The sequence below is a fragment of the Mixophyes fleayi genome, chromosome 3 (assembly GCF_038048845.1).
Source record: "Mixophyes fleayi isolate aMixFle1 chromosome 3, aMixFle1.hap1, whole genome shotgun sequence".
Taxonomy (NCBI): Eukaryota; Metazoa; Chordata; class Amphibia; order Anura; family Limnodynastidae; genus Mixophyes; species Mixophyes fleayi.
In genome coordinates, this window is record NC_134404.1 from 339,891,048 (window position 1) to 339,907,951 (window position 16,904).

Below are 16,904 nucleotides of genomic sequence, written 5' to 3' on the forward strand. Positions count from 1 at the left end.
AGATCTTAATGCTCCTGCCCTTCTGAAGAAGTTTTATTCCAAAAATCCGGACAAGCCCGGTTCCAGGCGTTCTGTGCCCACCTTTAAAAGGGGGGGTACTGTCACTCACCGGACTGTGAGTGCTTCTTCCCGGACATTTAGGAACCGTGGCCGTCCTCCATCCTGAGGGACTGCGCATGCGCAGCCCTTTCTATACCTCCAGTGTATGTTCCTTTAACTTAATTGGCAGATCAGGCAACCTCCCTATATTAAGCACCTGTGGTCATCACCACATTGCCTGATCTTGGAGTCTCATTCCCCATGAGTCTCTGAAGGTGTTCCTGTGTTTCCTTGTTTATTCAGCCCTGCTGATTCCTGTGGTTTCCAAACCACTTCTACCTCTGTGGTTTCCAAACCACTTCTGCTACTGTGGTTCTCATACCACTTCTACCATCTACTGAATCATCGTGACTGTGAGCTGATTCCTATCCGCTGCCTCCGTGCACTACAGTCTTCTAATCACTTCAACTCTACCATGTATCATTGGGACTGTTAGCTGATGCCTATCCGCTGCCTCCGTGCATTACAGGCTTCAACCACATCCACTCACCTGTTCATGATTGTGACTGCCAGCTGATTCCTATCCGCTGCCTCCGTGCACTACAGGCTTCAACCTGCAACTCGTCTGTGTTTCATCATCGTGACTGCTAGCTGATTCCTATCCGCTGCCTCCGTGCACTACAGTCTTCAACCTGCAACCCGTCTGTGTTTCATCGTTACTGTTTGGCTGATTCCTATCCGCTGCCTCTGTGCGCTTCAGTCTTCAGTCCTTGTCAACGCTCCCGTGTTTTCTTGAGTCTGCCTCCACTATTGCTACCCGCTATTCTCCGTGATCAACAGTGCCTGTTCAACTCTGCTCTCCCGTGTCCCATCGTTACTGCACCTGCTGGTTGCTATTGGCTACCTCCGTGTTCCCGCAGAGACCCGCTGCTGCTACTCCTCAGCACTACTCATCCATCTACTGCTGATCCGCTCTCCACGCTTTCCTGTGTTCCCTGCTGGTCTACCTTCCCGTGCGCTGCACCTACTAGACCACCGCTTCACCCATCCAGGGACTTCGCATCCTGCCGGCCTCCTGCCGTTCAGGTATCTCTGCACTCCTGTCTGACTGCCTCCTGAACCACGGTATGCATACTTCTCATTGACTGTGCTGTGTATTGCATACCTTGCTGGACTGTGTTGGTTCTCCTCTGGAGTGTGCTATCCGCTGAGTCTATTGCCATCATTGACTGTGTTATCTTATGCTGGACTACTTCAAGAGACTTTCTATATTGGCAGTATTGTTCAGTCATTTATACATTTATATTGTGCATATTACTGTGGATCAAAGTCAAGGTGCCCGTGTATATATTGTGTTGCAGTCTCTCCCCGTGCACCTCCTCACATATATATTCAGTAGTACAACTTGCTAGTGGCAGACCACTGACTCCTGTTTACAGTTTCACCTGTTCCAGTATCCTCTCACATAGCAGTGGTACAACTTGCTAACGCAGACCACTGACTCCCCGGATATCTCCACTTGGATTCCATTCCTTCACTCAGACAGCGGTACAACTTGCTATCCGCAGACCGCTGACTCTCATCACCTCCTCGTTTCTGTTGGACATTCCTCCTCACTATAGCAGTGGTACAACTTGCTACCGCAGACCACTGACTACCTTCACGTGTCCTTTGTCCATACAGTTCCTCGTGTATTACTACCTCCATATTGCCAGTGCTGCTAGTCATAGACTTTCCTGAGCATCTCATCATCTGCTATTTCCTGTTCCGTGATCACCCTGCTACCAGAGTACCATATTACCACCTATACTGCTCTGGTAAGCCTATCACCTGGTGATCCCTGGGTAAAGACTCCTAGTGCCCGTGACAGATGAAGAATAAACTATGCCTATATTGTGGAGATTCTGGTCACCTCCTGGCTTCATGTACCCGGCGTTCGGGAAACGACAAACCCTAGCCTGCACTGGAGAGGTCAGTCTAGGGACTCTTACTTCCTCTCCAACTTCTTTTCCAGATCTAACATGTTCTTTTCCTGTCACCTTACATTTACTTTCAGGGCCCAAGTCGTCCAAGGCCTTGTTGGATTCAGGAGCAGCCGGGAACTTTATGTCACAATCTCTAGTTACTAGAATAGCGCTGCCCACTGTTCCGCTGAAAAAGCCCATGGCTACTACGGGCATTGACGGTTCCCGTCTCCCTAATGGCAGTATTCTTAAACAAACAAAACCCATCTCCATGCAAGTTGGGGCTCTCCACTGGGAAAAGATTTCCTTTCTCGTTCTCCCACTAACCATCAGCCCAATCATTCTAGGTCTACCATGGCTTCATCTACATTCACCCCATCTGGATTGGCCTTCATCACAAATCACTGCATGGGGTTCTGCCTGCTCTCGCCAATGTCTAACACCAGTCAAGCCTCTCGGCTTCACACAGATTCCTTCAGAACCCACCACAGTTATTTTACCGCACCAGTATTCTTCCTTTTCAGATGTCTTCTCTAAAGCCTCCTCTGAGCGTCTACCACCCCATCGAGCTTGGGATTGCCCCATCGATCTCATTCCGGGGAAAACTCCTCCACGAGGTCGAGTCTATCCGCTCTCACTGCCCGAGACAGAGGCTACTACACTCTACATCAAGGAAAATCTGCAACGTGGTTTCATCAGACCTTCCTCCTCACCCGCCGGGGCCGGGTTTTTCTTTGTGAAAAAAAAAGATGGAGCTCTCCGTCCGTGTATCGACTACAGAGGCCTGAACTCCATCACTATTAAAAACCGCTACCCCATTCCATTAATCACCGAACTCTTCGATCGCATTAAAGGTGCGAGAATCTTCACTAAACTCGATCTACGCGGGGCTTACAACTTGATCCGGATTCGCTCTGGGGATGAGTGGAAGACGGCTTTTAATACACGGGACGGCCATTACGAATATCTAGTGATGCCGTTTGGCTTATGTAACGCCCCAGCCGTTTTCCAGGGTTTTGTGAATGAAATCTTTCGTGATCTGCTATATTCCAATGTAGTAGTATATCTGGATGACATCTTAATTTTCTCCAAGGACCTTTCCACTCATCGTTTACATGTGGCTGAGGTTCTTTCCAGATTACGTACCAACCATTTGTTCTGCAAATTGGAAAAATGCATATTTGAGGTCCCTAAGTTGCCTTTCCTGGGCTATTTGGTTTCTGGATCCGGTCTACAAATGGATCCGGGAAAAGTTCATGCTATAATCAACTGGCCCCAACCAACTACACTCAAATCCATTCAACGTTTTTTGGGTTTCTCCAATTATTACAGACGCTTTATTGCTGGTTACTCATCTGTTGTGGCACCTCTGACAGCTCTTACCCGAAAAGGGGCAAACCCGCAAAATTGGACCTCAGAAGCATTGGAAGCGTTCCAATTTCTCAAAAGAGCCTTTTCATCGGCACCTATCCTCCAGCAACCCGATGTCTCTCTTCCTTTTTTCCTAGAGGTGGATGCATCTTCCACCGGTGTGGGAGCAGTTCTTTCGCAAAAAACTATTCAAGGCAAGTTCCATCCCTGCGCATTCTTCTCCCGCAAGTTCCTGCCAGCAGAGAGTAATTACGCCATTGGGGATAAAGAACTTCTGGCCATGAAGTTGGCTCTGAGTGGCGTTATCTTCTAGAGGGGGCTCGTCACCCAGTTACGATCTTCACGGATCATAAGAATCTACTCTACCTCCAGTCAGCCCAATGCCTGAATCCACGTCAAGCCCGCTGGTCCCTTTTCTTTACCCGCTTTGATCTGCGGGTCACTTTCATACCCGGTATCAAAAATAAGAAGGCGGATGCATTATCCCGGGCTTTCCCAGAAAATTTGGGATCAGACACCTTGCTGGAACGTCCCATCCTGGACTCTAAATGCATTAAATTATTCTCAACTTCCTCAACTCCCATTCCCCCCCAGGGAAAAACATTTGTTCCTCCTCATCTACGGAAGAGTCTTCTTCACTGGTGTCATTCTTCACGATTTACAGGTCATCTTGGCTCCCGTAAAACATCTGAACTACTCTCTCGACAGTACTGGTGGCCCAAATTCCACTCCGAAGTTAAAGATTTCGTGGCTGCCTGCCCTACCTGTGCCCAAAACAAAATTCCTCGCCAGGTTCCACAAGGGCTACTTCACCCTCTTCCACTACCTACCAAACCATGGACCCATCTTAGCATGGATTTCATCACTGACCTACCTCCAGCTAATAAATTTAATACCATCTGGGTTATTGTGGACCGTTTCTCGAAAATGGCACACTTCGTTCCACTCATCGGTCTTCCGTCCTCAGCATGTCTAGCTCAACATTTCATTAAGGAAATCTTCCGACTACATGGCTGCCCCGCTGAAATTGTCTCGGATCGTGGGGTACAATTTGTCTCAAAATTCTGGAGGTCCCTTTGTCATCTTCTGGGTATCCGTCTGAAATTCTCTTCCGCATATCATCCCCAGACCAACGGCCAGACAGAAAGGGTCAATCAAGATCTGGAAACGTTTCTCAGGATATTTTCTTCAGCCAACCAGAGTAATTGGGTGGATTTGCTACCCTGGGCAGAATTCGTTCATAACAATTCCTTTCACGAATCCACATCAACCACTCCGTTCTCCGTGGTATTTGGAGACCATCCTCGTATGCCAGAATTTTCAGCCCTCCCTCCCACCCAAGTTCCAGCGGTTAACACTCTTCGACAGGACTTTCTATCCATCTGGTCTCGAGTTCGAAAGGCCCTTCAGAAATCCTCTACTCGCTACAAGCTGGCAGCAGATAAAAAACGCAGAGCTATTCCCCTTTTGAAGGTTGGCGACAAGGTGTGGTTATCTACAAAGAACATTCGTCTTAAAGTGCCCTGCATGAAACTTGCTCCTCGCTACATTGGTCCTTATAGGATCATTCAAGTAATTAGTCCCGTTTGTTTTAAGTTACGGCTACCACCCACTCTACGTATTGCCAATGCCTTTCATATTTCCTTATTGAGACCACTCATCATTAATCGATTCACGGTTCCTGTCACATCTACCACTCCCCTTTCTCTCCAACAAACTGACGAATTCGAGATCAGCCATATTCTGGATTCCAAAAGTTCTAGAGGAACAATCAAGTATTTAGTGGATTGGAAGGGGTACGGCCCCGAAGAGCGCTCCTGGGTACGGGCTGCAGACATCCGTGCTCCTCTTTTGCTGAAAAAATTTCACTCCAAATTTCCGAAGAAACCAGGTCCTAGGTGTTCGGTGCCCACCTCTAAAGGGGGAGGTACTGTCACACGCCGGACTCCCGCTGCCTCCCCGGGAGCCGGCGGGTGTATCCACTGATCACGGAGGCCATCCTCACCAAGTCTCTCTGTTTTTCTTTCACTTACCTGGTCCACGCTGCTGCAGCTCTCCAGCGCTGTCTCTCCCCTTCTTCCGTTCAGCGCTCAGTGGTTCTGCGCATGCGCAGAACCGTCTAACTGTTTTATGTGTTCTCACTGCCCTCTATTGGCTGTCCAATTGGAACTGCACTATATCTACCTCCTCTGACCAGAACTCAATGCTGGTTCTTTCAGTCAGTCCCTGACTTTAAGATTGGAAACAGCTCCTGTGTTTTGTTATTTCTTCAGCTTCCAAGCTACGTCTCTCCGGGGAACTCACCTCAAGGTGGCTACGCTGCTAAAACTTTCCGGTGAAAGCACTTCCAAGTGGCGACACTATCTTTTCCTGCTAACCAGCTCCCTAGTGACTACATCGCTGAACATCCCAGCTATATTTCCCCTCCCAAGTGGCAACGCTGCCAAACTTCCCGGCTAAACACCACTATCAAGTGACAGTACTTCTTCTACCTGATTCTACGCTCCGTCTGTTGTGTTCGCTGAGAACTTCTCCAGGGGACCGCGACCTGCAAGTGGAAGCCGCAAAAGCCCATATTCCCTTGCGGGAATCTCTGGTGAACACCTTTCACTTGTTAGACTCCGCGCCCCTCGCTGAAGTAACGTCAATCTCGGCTGAACTATCAGGATCCAGTTGAAGTCTCTCTGGTAACGTGACAGGAATGTCCCCAATCCACCCAATGACTCCCTGTCCTCCACAATTTTGCACCCTCACATTCTAGTCCATAAATCCACATTCTTACCCTGTAACAATCCGTTACAGTTGGTAGATCGCATCTTGAAGTCACAAAGCAGAATTTGCCCTGTGGTTGTGTATGCTCATAGATGAACCTTAGTGCCACATGGATCACCCAGAGTGGATGGGTGTATCCAGTGGCTGGGGGAACACAAGGAGTGTTTTTAGGTCTCATTTTTGAGTTGTAGACAAAATGTAGACACTAGCATGAGACAGACTACACTGTCAGACTGCAAACTAAGCCAGGTACATTAAGTCATATTAAATAAGGTCAGACACAAATAAGGACCCCTGGTCATTCCTTCTCTCCTGTCCTATACCTGATGAGAACGTGTCTTATCTCCCATATTTTGGCAGCTGCTATATCCTTAACAACAAAGCATTGGAAAGACCCCAATGCTCCCTCCATGCAGGAATTACGGTCTTACATTTGGTATGTCGCAAGCATGGAGAGTATAACGTACTATAAATCACATCATTTCGACAAGGTGTGGGGCCCGTGGTATTCGCTAGAAAGCCGTAGATGCCTATCCAGTACGGCTCCCCCTCCTGTAGTCGGAATATAGTTCTTGGGCCGCCTCCGGATCCTCCGGGCTAGGTGCGGCGCTGTGGGTGAGTAATACCTGTTATTTAATCGCTTATTTAATCGTTTGGTTTAGTTCTTCCTAGCCATGTTCCATGTATACTTATTAGTAATATCGTTAATAGAATTTGTGCCTTTCTACCTCCTTCTCTCCCCTTTCCTCTACCTACCTCTTTCCCCTTCCCTCTTCCCCCCTCACCCCTTTGATATAATGTATAAAACATGGAGGAGACACCTTGTATATTATTACTCCTGTATTCAATGTGTTGATTGTATTTTTCCAGTTGTTTCCTCTTCAAATAAAGTGTTTTAAAAAAAAATAAGGTCAGACACTGATTTACTCTTTGTCATACACACTAAATGAGACTTAGGAAACCGGTGGCTGTTGCTGGAGACACACGGGATATATCCACTTCAGCTTCATTTATTGCTTGTCTCACACTCTTTGAGACTAATGTATACTGTTAATGCTGGAGAATAAGGCGTAGTTAACCTTTTCAGAGCCAATAACATAATCTAGATGTACCAGATCTACATTATAATCTCAATGCTGCCTATAGTTTGTACCTTACAGTGACATTATATTGTGTGTTGTAAGAAGTTTAGCTCATGTCTTGGTTGATAAGATAGCTAACAGAAGTTCAATTTATGTGCATTGGGGCATCAGAGCTGCGTCACTTGTAATAGTGCAGCTCTCCTCCAGAGTGCAAGCTCCTGGGGTTACTTCCCTGCTATTAAGATCTACATCTATGCAGAGAGACATCATGGGAGCAAATCGCCTCTACTGCTTTCCTGAGCTGAGCTTCTGTATCTCATCACACACACACGTCAAGCATATGGTGATAGTGATTGGCATTGCCAAATGTAAAACACATACAGCTGTGCTGTCCAGTCTTTTGTCGACAGCTCCTTGCTTCTGGCAGGGAAGGATTGCAGTCTACTGACATAAATCTACAGTGTAAATAAAAGAGTTAAGTCGGTTTGAAGCTCCTGGCATCCCGTGCCCTCTATTGAGTAATTACTGTAACAAAAAGGCAAGCGGGCATTTCCGTGGCACGGCATGCCGGGTGCGCAGGCCTCTGCACGCCTGATCTGACGGAGCCAACCTCCTGCTGATTACTATCATGTGCTGTCTGAGGCTGTCTGTTCTTACTAAGCTCATCACTATTTCATCTGTCAGCAAATTAATCCCATACATCTACTCAATGTTCGGGGCCTCGGTGCAGCGGTTACTGACAACACTGCATAAAGGCTTCTTAAGAGTCGTCGTCATCAACTAAGTAGTGACTGGCATCTCTCCCGCTTCATGCAGCAGACGCGTTTAACACAGTATGCGCATGTATCTTAATCACGTGATTGCATCATTTTATCAAACGCATTTTACGCCTCCGCTTACAATGCGTTCAACTCTGCAAGAGGCAGAAAGTGTTTTTCTGAGACAGCCCAGCATAGATAAACGTGGTAGATTTTCACCCTCAACACTCATTACACACAGCTTAGAGCCAGGTTTGTTTTTATGGGGGACGGAGACCAGACCAGATACTTTTACAACCTTCTAATACACCTTGTAGTTGGTACGTTGTGACATCATCACAGTGATGTCACTTCTGTTATATGAAACTGTGATGGAATGTTGAACTATCAGCGAAGGTAAAACAGCTGGATAGGATATTGACCTCAGACAAGCATATTGTTTATTATTATTATTATTATCACAGACTTGCAAGGGGCAGCGCCGACAGTAGGGAAAACAGTACATACAAAAAAACAGGGATATACAAGGTAGACAAAATAAACGCAGACATGAAAACAGGGGGTATGGAGGACCCTGCTCATTAGAGACCTTACATTCTAAGTGGAAGGGGGCACAGCTGAAACAAGAGGAGCGAGTGTGGCTCAGAGTGGAGATTAGGACAGAGAGTGTTTGTAATAAATCCGATGTAAAGAGTTACTCTTACAGCAAATTCACGTAAAATTTAAATATTTCTTGAATATGGCACAGATTCGTAACCCCATCCTGAGTTCTTTCTTTCCCATTACTAAAAATGTGGTCTTCACACTCCTCTCTACCTCTTACACCTCAACCAGTCTCTTCAATTCCATTCCCTCTGCTACACCCCCCTTCTCCTATTGCTGGCTGCACCTAGCTCGCCCCTTCAATCTGTCCCTCTTCCCTAGCACGTTCCCTTCAGTTTTCATGCGCTGATCTTTTCTATCCTCAAAAGCACATTTCTTGGCTCTACCTCCCTCTTGTTTTGTTTTCAATTGAAGCGTTTGTAACATAATGAACAAGGTACCCACTGTATAATAAAATGAAGCCTCCTGCTTCCATACAGTCATGGGACGACTCTGTGGCTTCTAATATACTTATATTTTACAGCAGTGGAAACATTCAAATATTGGACCAGAAAAAGACCATCTTGGTTTGAGGTGTTAGAGACCAGTACATTGTAGCAGAAGGGGTTTGAGTTACTTCCAGAGTTATTATGGCTTTAAATGCACTCCTCTATCAGGGCACCAAGTGTGCTCATACTCTCAGCTGCTTCATGTATAAAACCTTTTATTTTGGATGGAGCCATTGTGCTTGGATTAATAAAGCTGCATGTATGATATGTACAGTACATGTATGATATGTATAGTACATGTATGATACGTACAATACATGTATGATATGTACAGTACATGTATGATATGTACACTACATGTATGATATGTATAGCACATGTACGATATGTACACTACATGTATGATATGTACAGTATGAGGAACGTCTTACTTTGCTCTCTTTGCCATTTCATTGCCATCCCAGCGCGGGCTGTACGGATAGTTCTTCTGGGCCTGGGAGTACAGCTGACCGCTGTTTGTGAAGTGATAGACAGACTGAAATGTCAGCATAGGCTGGTCCCGGGGAAAGTATAGAGGAAGATCAACTGCAAAGACAGAGACAGAGTCTGTTATAACATACATACATATACATGCCCAGCAATGGAAGAATGCATAAATTCATACTGGCGTTAAACAACAAGCACCTTATGTCAGCTACTTTAAGGTGCAGTCAAATGCAGGATAAGTGCAGTTTAAAACCAGCTAATAATAATCACTTATCCCTGTAGAGAGAACGTATGAGCCTCTATAGTGACGGATGGACAGAACACAGATGTAAGATATCTGCAGTTACAGAGCAATGTTCTGCAGGTCTACAAACATGGGAAACCATGACATTGGCACTGAGAATGGAGAGAGGACACGTCATAGGGGTCTGCACATAAGCTCCTTGTTGTACACATTTATTAGCGGACATATGCTCAGCAATGTACAAGGTAGTGATGCAGCTGACCAGGTAAGAAGACACCATTATCCAGTCATGGATCATTAAGCTGCTGTGTGAGTGGATGGGGAACTGCTGGTTGTTCCCCATCCCTGATGTATGGAAGGAACCTTATCAGGTGGAGACATCAAAGGATGTTTTACGATGTTCTGGGAGTCGCAGATTGAGGTATAATGAGATTCAATGTCACATTCCCACCAGAGGTGGAAATAGCGCACTATGGGCCCCGAAGCAGGGAAGCCTAGTTCCAACCCGCTCCATCTGCCGTGCAGTGGGCCCTAGTTTATTAATATAAATACAAGTGGTTTAACATTTTCTGAATTTGTTATTATACTGCTTGAAAAATATTTTCCCCTGATTAGCAGTGAAAGAGTTACAATTAAAATTGACCCTGACAATTGAAGAGTGAAACGCGTAGTCTTTCAACTCCAGTATAAATTATATACCAGAACCATAATTCCATGTTTATTACAGTGAATTAGTGGGGACTCTCGTATGTTAATGCTGCTGGAGAGGACATATTTTAGGGTAACAGACAACAATGTGTTGTAATAAAGGTGTTTGCGACTCTCAGTACGTTGAACAGAACCAACGTAAGGTCATGAGATCATAACACACACAAGATGCAAGAGGAACAGGGAAATTACAGATATTTTATTAACGCAGTAATTGCTTTTTGAGGACCCACCACATAGTCAGCACTCGTCTCCTTTATTCTCACACTCATTCTCCATTGATTGTAGAGTAACCTGACTTTAATACACATGGGACATCCCAGATTGCACTTAGTACCATGTCTTTATTCATTTTATACAGAGTTATGAAATAAACACAGAGAGAGAAACTTTGATACAAAAATAGATAGATAGATAGATAGATAGATAGATAGATAGATAGCTAAATAGATAGATAGATAGATAGCTAAATAGATAGATAGATATGAGATAGAAAGATATGAGATAGATGTGAGATAGATAGATAGATAGATATGAGATAGATAGATGTGAGATAGATAGATAGATAGATAGATAGATAGATAGATATGAGATAGATAGATATGAGATAGATGTGAGATAGATAGATAGATAGATAGATAGATATGAGATAGATGTGAGATAGATAGATAGATAGATAGATAGATAGATAGATAGATAGATATGAGATAGATAGATAGATAGATAGATAGATAGATATGAGATAGATAGATAGATAGATAGACAGATAATTAGATAGATATAACAGCCTTCATGCACTGGAGTAATGAATGCCGTTATCATAAACATAATAGTCTGGCACGGTCACGCCTGGAATTCAGACAGAGGAAGTCACCTGAAATCACCCAGCTGTATGAACTGGAGCTGATACACAGATACATACAGAACATTTTATACTGAACTGTTTACAATACCAGCTCGCAGTAGAAAGAGCACATTACAGTTGAGCAATGAGCGATGAATGGGGTGTTTCAAGGTCACTGCTGGGAATGCTTCATTCTGGAACCTCTCAAGGTTAAGAGAGGACAATTATTGAAAGGAAAGAAACACTGTGTTCTGTGGTGGAAACAAAATACATAAAACAGATAAGGTGGACCTGATTCATTTATATATTATAGAAATCACCTCCATGTTTTTAAATGTGAGAACAGTAATAAAAGTGAAGTGATTGTTTGGGATGACTGTATGCGGAGCGCTCTGTGTGCTGCAGAACCCTTCTCAGCGGCTGCAAACAGGTAGAGAGCGGAGGCCGCCATTCATGTCAATACTGTCCATTCATTAGGAGACAGTGATATCAGCGGCATGAGCCTTCACTTCCATATCTGTCATATCACTGATTCCAAGAAAAGTAAAACGCTACCTTGTGAATACTCGTCATGAAGTGAAGTCACTGGTTCCTATTGGTTCCTATGCATAGGCAAACTGAGGGGGAGGGGGGTTTATAGTGCCTAGAAACCCCCCTCCCAAGCCTAGGGCACTGTATAATTGAGGTGGCTGGACCCTGCCCCCGCTTCACACGGCTGTGCTTGAAAAGGGAGAGCTGTGTGCACCTAACAGTAGTGCACGCAGCATTGCCCATGTATATTATAGGGATAGGAAGAGTTGGAGAGCAGCCAAGCACTGTCTAATATTATAGCCACGCCCCATGTATGCTGGTCACGCCCACTGGTGGCGTAGTGTGGAAACCCCCCTCTACAAATCCTGCGTTTGCCCCTGCTATGGGTCTTGTTAAACCAACACAATGGCTGCGTTTCGGTCAGGTGCTCTTTACAAGACATCTTTATTGTGGACTGACAATAAAGCAAAATAACAATTATAGAAATTATTATTATTGTTTATATAGAGCCAATGATATTACTCAGGGCTGTGCTGGGAATATGTAACTTTTCACATCCATTCCACTGTGCCACCATGCAGGTGGACGAGGCACTATCAGTAATGCCTCCTCTGGTCAGCAGGTAATCTTAGCTTCATACACAACTGATAAAATGACTTAGGTTACTAATAAGCGCTTGTAGATCGGAGCTGTGAACATGGGAAGTTATGTAGCAGTGATTACACCCCCAGTGTGCCAGGGTGACTGACACACAGAACCCGTCTCACCGACTGATGCTACAGTAACAATGAGAGAGCTGACAATACAATGTAATGGGAATTCTTGCAAATGTCATTAACAAGACACAATAAAATCCTTTATGAGCGTATAAATCCCTGTTCCGTGCTTTGAAGTGCGTCTGTGCCAACACTTTGACGTTTAGTCGGACTGTGGTCCGTCACAGGTTACGCACGTTGTCAAAACACAAAAATGTCACTTCAAAGTCCTGGCTGCTCTGACTGCTGTACAAAATGTTTAATTAAACGGACTGTTTCATTCATTTGTACTGAGGGCAGGGGAATGAAAAATCCTGTCTGGGGTTTTCTTATTCATTCATAACTGTTTGAGTAGTGAGTGAGAGTGAGAGTGTGCACTCACAGTGTGGTCCCTTGCTCTCCTTACCCTCCCATCCTCCCCCTTCTCCCAGCATCGGAGGTTCTGGCGGGTTCTGGACCAGAGCCCAGACAACAGGATTACATTGTAAATGCCAGATTTAGTTATTTGCTCTTCTTTTTCCTAATGCAATTGAAACGTTTGAAATTCATTGTTCTGTTCTATTGTCTATTTCTATTTATTTATTCTTAACATTCATTTATTTACTAATTTATTTTGTATGTTTTGAGTAATAAAGTTATTCTAGTGTGTTAGCACTGAAGGTTCTGTATTGGAAGGTGCACTCTGTATTGTATGCCACCACTGAGATTACCTGTCTTCTTAAGGGGGGGTGGGGGGTAGAGAGGTGAGAAGATAACAAGAGGAAGGTAAATCATAAATGACTGCTCTACTGGACCTTATTTACAAAGCACACAGAATATGCTGTCTTGGATTTGCACCGATGTACCTAGTTGGTCCGACCAGAGCACATGGGGACCTCTCTGCTCTCGGAATGCTTCTCTGTAAACAAGAAGTGCACCTTGGTTTGCGGTGAGGTGTAAATAAAAAGGTGCAGAGAGTAAAGGTCAAAGTTCTACTTCTGACTAGTTTGGAATCTTTTCATTTTACACCTAAAATATCAAGCTTCCAAAAGATCCTGCACTTTCTTTATGCTTCTTTACTCCTGGAGTTCCACAGCAGTGTTAAGTATTCAGAAGTATTTAATTAAGTGGTTCATTTCTTATGTTCAGCCTCAGCACTAGTAAATGCTCAGCATCCGCACCACTAAACGTTCAGTCTCCGCACCACTAAATGTTCAGTTCTCGCAACCACTAAACGCTCAGTCTCCGCACCCCTAAATGTTCAGCCTCCGCACCACTAAATGTTCAGTCTCAGCACCACTAAACGCTCAGTCTCAGCACCACTAAATGTTCAGTCTCAGCACCACTAAACGCTCAGTCTCAGCACCACTAAATGTTCAGCCTCCGCACCACTAAATGTTCAGTCTCAGCACCACTAAATGTTCAGTCTCTGTACCACTAAACGCTCAGTCTCTGCACCACTAAATGTTCAGCCTCCGCACCACTAAACGCTCAGTCTCATCACCGCTAAATATTCAGCCTACGTGTTAGGAACCCCTCCAGCCGGCACAACACAATCCGGAATCTACTCTGCCAGTCAGGTGTTCACTGGAGCCCCTGATGGTGGGGACAGACTGGGCTGCAGACTGACAGAGGGTCGTGAAGTGTGTACCGGCTGGGGAGAACCCAGGCAAGCGGAGAGAGGTCCACACAGAGGTCAAGGGCCGGCAGCAGACAACAGTATCGGTAAACAAGCTGAGGTCAGGGGTCACAGGCAGATAGCAGAAACGGTAAACAGGCCAGAGATCAGGGTCACAGGATACACAAGCGAAGTCCAATTCAAAGCCAAGGGTCATACACGGGAAATCAGTAGCAGTATCAGAATACAGGAACAGGAACAAGCAGGTCAGCAGACTGGAGCACAGAAGCTATAACCGGCAATGAGGCTGCAGGCCTTAAATACCAGTACCAGCCAATCAGAGGCTGGCACTCCAATCACATGGACAGGACTCTAACTAATTACTATTAATTAGCCCACAGGCTTGCCTATTCTTGCGCACGCGCCTGGCTGTCCCTAGCCGCCGGGACGCGGTAATTCCCGGAAGTGATGTCCCGGTCGTCATAGCGACGGCCGGGACGCCTACAGGAAGGAGGCGAGAGTCGCGGCGGTGCCCGCGGCCGCCGCGACTACTAACACTCCGCACCACTAAACGCTCAGTCTCAGCACCACTAAACGCTCAGCCTCCGCACCACTAAACGCTCAGCCTCCGCACCACTAAACGCTCAGTCTCAGCACCACTAAACGCTCAGTCTCAGCACCACTAAACGCTCAGTCTCAGCACCACTAAACGCTCAGCCTCCGCACCACTAAACGCTCAGTCTCCGCACCACTAAACGCTCAGTCTCCGCACCACTAAACGCTCAGCCTCCGCACCACTAAACGCTCAGTCTCCGCACCACTAAACGCTCAGTCTCAGCACCACTAAACGCTCAGTCTCAGCACCATTAAACGCTCAGTCTCCGTACCACTAAACGCTCAGTCTCAGCACCAATAAACGCTCAGTCTCCGCACCACTAAACGCTCAGTTTCCGCACCACTAAACGCTCAGCCTCCGTACCACTAAACGCTCAGTCTCCGCACCACTAAACGCTCAGTCTCCGCACCACTAAACGCTCAGTCTCCGCACCACTAAACGCTCAGTCTCCGCACCACTAAACGCTCAGTCTCCGCACCACTAAACGCTCAGTCTCCGTACCACTAAACGCTCAGTCTCCGCACCACTAAACGCTCAGTCTCCGCACCACTAAACGCTCAGTCTCCGCACCACTAAACGCTCAGTCTCAGCACTTTAAATTCATTAGAATATCTTGTCGCACTAAAGATATATCTCATGTAAAACCATGCGTATTATTGAGGTTTGCCCACAGCCACGGAATGCCCCCATTTACCCAGCTTCTTCCATTACAACACCTGCAAAAAGAGTAAGAAATGGCATGGGGATGGCATCATTGCATTTTTTACAATGTTCATAAACAACTTTTTATTTTTCAGCTAACAGGAACGAAATTTTCCTTTGTCAATTTTGACAATCAAAGAAGTTTTTTAATGAAAAAAGGGCAAAGCGGTGCCATAGGTAAAAACCATGTTCTGTATAAACAGATTTGGAGTTAGGTCCTAGCTCAACTCTAAATCGCAGTGTTAAAATAAAGCTGGCCAGTATTTGTGCGCTAGATGCAGAATCTGGCAACATTGTACCTGCGTGCAGAAAATTGATGCATGTGCACCTCTTGCAGCATGATTTGTCCAGGTGTAATTTTGTATCCTGCACCTGGATTTGCTCCTAATATTAAATGACAACACTTTTAATTGTTACATAGTTCCTTCCTTTTTCAACATCCAATCTCCTTCCCTGTCTCACATCATCACGTTTATGCTGAAAGAATATGTCTTTCGTTGTGCACTGTCTGTAAATACAAGTCCCATCTCTCTTATAACATTAGTTAGAGAATGTAAACAAGTGTGTTTAGTGCGACCTCTGTAACTGTATCACTGCTGACATTGGAGGGGGTGGGGTCCGGACATATCCAGAGGTCTACAGGTGATCACATGTCCTCATAAGCACATTCTTCAGATAAAAGTATAGTTAGATACATTCTGCAGGAAAACGCATCTAACTAGTGGCAGTCATTTTATCAGCACCGACTATGCCGACAAACTTTCGAACGACTACAAAATACCGATGACTATTGGAGGGACAAGCTGAAAATATGGACTTACCATATCACAGACAGACACTGTTTCCAGGACACTTATTTACCACCAGAGCTAAAATGAGACTTTTACAAATATCTACAGTAAGAAATGACGTCACTTTTAATGCCCTGGTGAAAACTGCAATTTTAAAGCGGCAATGGCCAGACCCACTGCCTGGATTATATTAACATTATACAGGCAGTTTCAACAAATACCACCATAGTTATGATTATTTAATCATCACTCCTCTTGGCGCACCCTATTAATTTGTTGAATTTGTATACCGAAGAGATTGGCAACATCCTATAGGTGTTGCGACAATAGGGAGATATTCAATCCGTTCTAACAATATACAGAGGTTCCATACGGTTGAAGCATATATAGTCTTTTTTGTTATCTATAATTATACAGGCAGTAGCTGTCTGTGATATGGTAAGTCCATATTGTCGCTCTAACAGTCATCTGTATTTTTCAGTCATTTTAAAGTTTGTTGGCATAGTCAGTGCTGATAAATCCCACCGCACCATCTAACCGTTAATAAGGTGGT

General features: G+C 45.1%; 1 protein-coding gene across 3 annotated transcripts in view; it reads right to left on the minus strand.

Annotated features, from left to right (window-relative positions):
• BABAM2 (BRISC and BRCA1 A complex member 2) overlaps positions 1-16,904 on the minus strand; it is a 202,341-nt gene that overhangs the window by 26,183 nt on the left and 159,254 nt on the right. For 2 of the 3 annotated variants that reach the window (XM_075204404.1, XM_075204403.1), the window contains exon 11: positions 9,509-9,662. In XM_075204404.1, coding sequence (XP_075060505.1) covers positions 9,509-9,662 — 154 coding nt within the window. Of the gene's footprint in view, positions 1-6,580; positions 6,756-9,508; positions 9,663-16,904 lie in introns of those variants that run through there. The other variant, XM_075204402.1, reaches the window with a different exon arrangement.